The 8,081-nt window shown below is 32.6% G+C and overlaps 1 protein-coding gene across 1 annotated transcript; it reads left to right on the top strand.

Moving 5' to 3' along the window:
- The first annotated feature begins 1,845 nt into the window (after positions 1-1,845).
- LOC149067932 (uncharacterized) lies at positions 1,846-6,111 on the top strand. The gene is made up of 2 exons (XM_089252221.1): positions 1,846-2,308; positions 3,349-6,111. Exons 1-2 carry the CDS (start codon positions 2,156-2,158, stop codon positions 6,070-6,072), a joined length of 2,877 nt encoding a protein of 958 aa, XP_089108347.1. The 5' UTR covers positions 1,846-2,155; the 3' UTR covers positions 6,073-6,111.
- The last annotated feature ends 1,970 nt before the right edge of the window (positions 6,112-8,081 follow it).

Raw genomic sequence — 8,081 nt, 5'->3', positions numbered from 1 at the left:
CTAATATAATTGTAAAAATTAATTACTTTACAATTTCCATTAGAAAAGTTGATCATTGATAACAATTTTTTAAGCTTCATGAAAATCTTTAAAACAATTTCTTCAGCAGTAATGCATGAAATATTTGGCAAGCTAAGCAACAAAATTTAGTTTTTCTACAATAGCCAGTATTTCTGCAGTATACACAGTTCTTGATGACAACACGCTCTAGCATATGTTTGGCCTTTTTTGTCGAAAAGGGAAAGATGGCTGTGCTAATCGAATTCATTTTGGATTGGATGCAAAAAAAAAAAACAATAATGGATCAAATACCGAAACCAAATATTAAACTCAGAATAGCAATAGTATACAAGCCTCCAAATAATGAACATGACTTCAATACACTACAAGATATCTTTCACTGTCCATGCATACTCATGGCCGACCTCAAACACACACTATGGCACTCAAATATCAATACACGAAAAGGCAGAGAGCTCAAAGAATTCTGCGACAGAAAAAACATACAAATAATCGGCACAAGAACACCAACCACGAAACACTAATCACAGACCAGATGTTCTTGACATAACACTAACTAAAGGAATATACACAACCATTACACCAATAGTCTTAAACGAACTCGACTCTGATCACTTGCCAATTGAAATCGAACTTGATATGTACAGAGAAAAGATAACGAACAAATAAAAAATATTGACTGGGAACAATACCATATAAAACTCAGAGAATTCAATACAATTCAAGCAGAGCACAACACAGAAACCGAAGCAGAAAATATGGTACACCAAATAAAGAACATACAAACAGCAATAAACCAAGCAACAACAATCAAAACACGAGACATGCACCCGTTAAAATTGCCACAATGGTTAAAAGAAATGATAAACGACAAAAACAGACACAGGAAAAGATGGGAAACACTATATGATCATAAATTCAAAGAAACACGAGAAGAAATTAAAAAATTCAAAAATCGAAGATTCGCCAAATGGATCATAAATGCTAAACCAGAAAATGGATTTCTATATGAAATACAAAAAAAAAGGAATGAAAAACACCAAAAGAACGGGAATACCAGTAATACATAACAGACATAATGGATTAATATACAAAGATGAAGAAATTGCAAACAAATTCTCCATAGACCTAGAAGAACAATTCAAACCAAATTCAAGTACACCAGAACAAGCCAAATAAAAAGAGAAGTAGAACAACTCTTACAGGCTCCAATACAAGATGAAATAACCATAATGCCACCTGCTAACATCAAGGAAATACAACAAATACTAAAAAAATTAAAACCGAGGAAAGCGTCAGGCCATGACGGAATAACCTCGAAAGCCAATAAACTACTAACTAATATGGTCACCTCACTAGTCAATATAATTAATTTACATAGAAGAGTTTATCCACTTTGCCCAAGAATATTTAGAAGACACCAACGAATAAGGCAAATACACAAAAAATAATAAAAGTCCTAATGCATTTCAACACCAATGGGTGCCGTCTTCAGAGGAAACATTTTTAACCACTAGTTTATACCAAATCTTCACACTGTTTGAAGTGAACAGAACCGAGCGTGAAGATTTGGTATTCAACCCAAATGGGAAACTCGGTCAGCGAAACTAGTGGTTAAAAATTTTTCCTCTGAAGACGGCACCCATTGGTGTTGAAATGCATTAGGACTTTTATTATTTTTTGAGTATTTGCCTTATTCGTTGGTGTCTTCTAAATAATTAATTTACTCCTACCACTAGCGTATTTCCCCACATTTTGGAAAAACGCCATAATAAAAATTATACCCAAACCAAACAAACCACCTATGTCAACACCCACTAGAAAACAAGGCCTGTACACGGTAACCCAAAAGTAGTTGTGACGTAGCATAGTTAGGCCGAAGAATTAAATGGAATGGTTGCCATCAGCCTACGATAAGCCATTAGTTATTCGAAAAAACGCGCCAAGTGATAAAAAGCTATTTTTCTTCAACGTATGTAGGCACGCTGTTTTCTCGCCAACAAAGCACGTTGCTTGGCTTCTACCTTGTATCTTCCACGTTGTTATTGTCAGACATGTGCGAAAACGAAGCTCTTAAAATCGTTCTTTTTTATTCGTTTCTGTGAATTTGAACACCTAAAAAAATTTAACAATCATGCCATATAAATGTTGTGTACCTTATTGTCGGGGAAACTATGTTAAAGGTCCCAAAGTATCAGTATTTTCATTCCCGGAGAATGCCATGTTGAGGAAGCGTTGGCTTTCAGCCATTCCAAGAAAAGACTTCGTTCCGACAGAGAATCACAAGGTAAGTGCATAACTAAAATTATTTTTGAATATTGGAATTACGTAATTGCCAGATTTTAGAAACAAATAATACATATTGCAGAATTTTCTTTTTTATTCCCGAAATTTGATACAAGTAACTGAAGCTAAAAATACTGATTTGAATAATCAATTTGCTAATGAACATTTGCTAATGAAAAATTTCTGATTTAAATCAGACCTAATGTTTGAAGCAATTTTGAATATAATTTTTTTTTAACATGTGTGATGTAATACCAGTAAAGTGAAGATTGGTTCATATTATTTACACATTAATATTTAAACAAATGTGATGGAGTTTTTTTTTTTTGAGGGGGGGGCGCGAGATAAACAATTGGTAGAATTTGATGTCGTTGGTATGCCAAATGAGATTTTTAGTATGTTTTAAAGACAGATCTTCAGAGCTTAATAATATTGCCTATAATTTAAAAACTGAGAACTATAACTGTTATGAAAAATATTTGATACCCCCTATTACAAATACCACAACAGACAAAATGTCCAATGAGGTGGCTGACAAAAGCTGCCCTTAAAAAATATGGATGTTAAATATATATCACAAATACAGCAACCCAATAAGAGCAATTAAACACCAATAATTATGATAAAACATAAATATACTGCCCATAAAAAATTATGGTTGTCTCATTTTTTATTATGTATAGTTTCTTGATTAATACCCATATGTTTATCACATTTCTTTTTAATATGTGACAGTTGTATTAGAATTCATGACCCCCGAAGGAAAGGAAAGTTATTCTATTTATTCACAACACAGAGGAAAACGCCCTACAAAGTTGAAATTTTCGATTCGACTCGAAATTTAGGAAAAATAAAATATTGAATTTTTTTTTTAAAATTTGGTTTTTTTGGAGCAAACAATTTTTGTCAAAGCTGACTATAGTGCTTCATTATCTTATCATGATCCTCATCAGGCATATTTATCGTATGATTTAATTGATATTTTAATGAATCCTTGTAAATCAGCAGATTGCCAAGTAAAATTCTCTTTTTCTTACACAGGTGTGTGAATTACATTTCAGTGAAAATGACATTAGAAGAGTCGCTCAACATTATGATCCAGCCTCTGGCAAGAAACTGGTCGTCAAGCTCTCACAACCTCGACCTTGTGAAGGAGCCGTACCATCAATATTTCCAGGATGCCCAAAGTATTTGTCATCGAACAAAAGCTGTCGAGAAGATCCTGATGCAAGAAGAACGAGGCTCGAAAATGATCATCTTCAAGAAGGCATAGCTCAAAGTGTCATTTCTGAAAATGACTATAAAAACAAAAACCACTTCAAATCTGTGGAAGACCTTCAAAAGCTATTGGAAAAGGTAAATGTTCCACAGGAATATGATGTTATTTTCAAAAACGATATGGCTTTGTTTGTACATCTGAGTGTATTTCCATGCCCTGCAGTTTCTTATTGTGTGACTATCGACCAAAATTCGAGTGTATCAGTGTATCATAATAACTTGGTACTCAATGATGTGAATGGCAAACAGTTTCCTCGAAAAATGGAAAATATTTTTGAAATAATTTCTCTTTTAAAAGAAGTTACCAAACTCATAGTTTGCCCGAAAGAGAGTTGTAAGTTTGATTCCATAATTAAGTTGGCAAAAAATGTTGTTGAAAATTTGAAGGGGTTGAAAGAAGAAAATGACTATGTTGTCGATTTCTTATTAGAACAGTTGTCATTAATCAATTCATCTTGCTCAACTCAACGACGTTATTCATCTTCATTGTTAATTTTTTGTTCATTGGTTTTTTCAATATCACCACATGCTTATCGCTTCATCAGAAATAGTGGATATTTTGTATTACCCCACCCATTCACTTTGAAAAGGTTATGCTCAAAATTCCAAACTGATCCCCACCATGAGCAGTTGGCAGACACATTTTTAAAATATGTGAAGGAAAAAATAACTTACTTGGATGATAAGGATAAATATGTCAATTTAATGATTGATGAAATCCATATAAAACCTTTCCTGGAATATAAAGGTGGGAGTATTATTGGATTTTCACACGATAGTGATAAAGTGGCAAACTCGGCCTTCACATTTATGGTGCAGAGTATAAGATCTAATTACAAAGATGTTGTACATATACTTCCGGTTTCAAAAATATCAGCTGAAATATTGAATGGGATAATATTGAAAGTAATAAAAGGGTTGGAAAGTGTTGGATTTCGCGTTATGTGTATTAGCACTGATAATAATGCTATTAATAAAAAATCCATCTCACTTTTAACATCTCCTCCACAGCTAAGCATTTGCTATCCGCACCCATGTGATGCTGAACGTCCCCTTTTTTTCATTATTGATTGTGTTCATATATTGAAATGCATGCGTAACAACTGGTTGAACCAGAAAACTCCTGGCATTTGCATGCATTATCCAAAGTTCTCATTCAATTGTTCAGATGGTGAATGTAACTGCAATGGAAGTTCCCTTAAGTACGCTTCATTTGCAGCTATTAGAAAATTGCATGACATGGAGTCAGATTCTAATGTTAAGCATGCACATACCCTCACTACAAAATCTTTATTTCCTTCAAACATAGAGAAGCAAAGTGTAAAATTAGCGCTTCAGGTTATAAACCGGCATGTTGCTGCTGGGTTGAAAGTGGCAAGTGAAGCTTACGACATACAAAGTGCAAATGATACTGCAGATTTCATTGATATAATTTGTTCTTGGTGGGAAATTATGAATGTGAAAACATTATTTCTAGGCTCGCATAAACTTAATGAATTTCAAAAGCCACTGACCAATAAAGCTGGAGATACACGTTTGAAATTCTTAAATGATTTCCTACATTGGTTGGAATGTTGGGAGAGTAATTCTCAATGTGGTGGTTTTACCAAAGAAACACAACTTGCCTTGAAGCATTCTACCTATGCTATTACTGAAATGGCCAATTATTGTAATGATGAACTCGGTATGAGTTTTATTTTAACAGCTAAATTCCAGACTGATGCTCTGGAAGACCGTTTTGGTCGTTATCGTCAGCTGGCTGGTTCCCAATATCATGTGTCATTGACACAAGTATATGAAGTGGAAAAAAAACTAAGGCTACAGTCCCTTCTACCACTGACTTTGAAGTCCAGTACATATGGTGTCTGTAATGTGGGTATTGATGATGTTGATGAGGGGCAGAGTTGTGATCAAATAGAAAATGATGAGCCAAATGTAAGTAAAATACTTTCAAATGAAATTTCCATTTCATCTAATGACATGGAAGAATTAAAAATTTTCATTCCATCCCTTACATATATAGCAGGCTATTGTATCCATGCTGTGCTAAAAAAACTTCAATGTCTTGTTTGCAAAGAAGTGCTCTTGACCGAAAAGTTATTGGCCGAGCAAGATAAAGCTTTTGCTCTAATAAAAAATTTAGACCGAGGTGGTTTAAAATATCCTAATGATGTTATTATAACTATTGTTTACTATAATTATGTTGTTGTTTCGAAATTGTTAACAGTTTGTGAAACGGAATTTCTCAAAGTGAAAAATAAACGCAAAATTTGTTGCGATGTAACAATGCATATTTTAAGATCGTATGAAGTTGAGATACCAATGGATACATGTGACAGTGGTCATTCTGCAGATTTAATAGCAATTTCTATAATAAAACGAGCTACAAATGTATTTTTGAAAAATTACTGCAAAAAAGTAAATGATTCCATATCTTTAATGGCTCAGCGTAAAAGAAGAAAATTACAAACTTTTACAAAAATATAAAGGAATTTGATGGTTTGTGCGATACAACTGTTTATGAAATATAATATTTTTTAATAAAGTGTATATAATTTTGTAAATAAAGTGTATATAATTTTGTAAATAAAGTGTATATAATTTTGTAAATAAAGTGTATATAATTTTGTAAATAAAGTGTATATAATTTTGTAAATAAAGTGTATATAATTTTGTAAATAAAGTGTATATAATTTTGTAAATAAAGTGTATATAATTTTGTAAATAAAGTGTATATAATTTTGTAAATAAAGTGTATATAATTTTGTAAATAAAGTGTATATAATTTTGTAAATAAAGTTTAATGAAAGTTATCTTGTTCTCCTTTACTGTTATTAAGAACCATTTTATTAGCTTTTGAATATTAAAATTCTTGCTTGTGTGTAATGAAAAACATTTGAAGGAAATTTTTAAATTATTGCTTAAATTGTTTGAGAAGACAATGTTTAAGCAGATAGTGTTTTCCCAATTCGTAAAATATATTTGAAAATATTAATTTAAAAAAAACTTCCACTTTCTGTTGATTTTTTTTTTCTCTGTAGGTGTGTGATGTGAAACTTGATTGAGAAAAAAAATATTCATATTTAAGTTATAAATTTATTTTCCTAAAACCCATTTTCAAGGAGGAAAAGGATAATTTCAATGGTTCTGTGAACCTAGACAAGTACAGGGAATTTTTTGTATTTTTGTCTGAACTGAAAAATGGGGAGGGTGGGGGGGTGATTAAAATAAAAAAATATAAATATATATAACCTAAATTCATCTAGTAAAACGTTAAGGCAGAAATATTTCATAGCACCAATTTTACTCGCGGAATAATAAATGAGTACGGTACATATATCAAGTCGATTCCACAGTGCGTAGCGCAAGCAGTCGCCTAAGTTTAGTGACGTCACGAGCTCGTGTTGCGGCCTTATTCTCTAGTAGGTGTTGCCTATGTTCGCAATAGGATATCGACCAATTGCATTATTACCACATTTATCCGAAGTATATGAAAAAATAATAACAAGATTAAACAATTTCACTAACGACAATTATCTTGGCAGAATAGAACAATTTGGCTTCAAAGAAGGACACTGGACAATATACACCAGTTCGTGCGGATTGTCAAATACTTGTTACAGGAAATGAAAAGTTACAGACTATGCTGTTGCAGCTCTATTAGATTACAACAAAGCTTTCGGTAAAATTTGGCACGAAGGACTTCTACATAAAATGATTAGAAGAGGTCACACCCAGAGTGACCATACGTCCCGTATTTCCCGGGACAGTCCTGGTATTTTCTGTATTTTTGGTCGTCCCGACTTTTTCGCAAAAGTGTCCCGGTTTTTCCCGTATTTTACACGACGCTTACTTGAATTTTTAGTCAAAGATTGAAATTATTTTTCAACTAATAAACTATAATATGATAATTACAACTATAAATGAGAATATTTATCTCCCACATTTGTCTTGGTGAACGTTTTTTTCGTGAAATTCATTTTAATCCACTGCAATTTGCATTTCAAACGTTTCATTTCCCGTTGTGATTTTACCGTAATTTTAACAATCAAGAATCATTCACAACGCTGTACAAATTACTGAACAACCAATTGCGAATGGTTTCATTGCATGATCCGCGCGCTAGTGTATACGCGCCTTAAAGTAAACAAAGTTGCAAAACATTGAAGAAATTACGTAAAAAATCAAGTGGCGGGAAATAAAGCATTACTGAAAATTGCAGTGGATTTGAATGAATTCCACGAAATAAAACGTTCATCAAGACAAATGTGACAGCTTAATATTATTATTTATAATTGTAATTATCATGTAATTTATGAGTGGGAAAATAATTTCATCCTTTCACTTCAATAAAGAATAAAAATTCAAGTAAGTTTCATGTAAAAAACGGGAAAAACCGGGACAATTTCGCTAAAATGTCGGAACAGCCAAAAAAACAGAAAAAAGCGGGACTGTACCGGGAAATACGGGACGCATGGTCACTTCGGATGTATTCA

Source organism: Pholcus phalangioides, unplaced genomic scaffold (assembly GCF_987345545.1).
Source record: "Pholcus phalangioides strain wild (caught in Gottingen) unplaced genomic scaffold, Ppha-v1.0 ptg000028l_1, whole genome shotgun sequence".
Classification (NCBI taxonomy): domain Eukaryota; kingdom Metazoa; phylum Arthropoda; class Arachnida; order Araneae; family Pholcidae; genus Pholcus; species Pholcus phalangioides.
The sequence above is the reverse complement of the archived record's forward strand: the minus strand, read 5'-3'. Positions and strand labels throughout refer to the sequence as shown.

Coding starts and splice junctions, on each gene's coding strand:
- LOC149067932 (XM_089252221.1), top strand. CDS start 2,156: ATGCCATATAAATGTTGTGTACCTTATTGTCGGGGAAACTATGTTAAA. Junction 2,309..3,348: donor TTCCGACAGAGAATCACAAG/GTAAGTGCATAA, acceptor TTTCTTACACAG/GTGTGTGAATTACATTTCAG.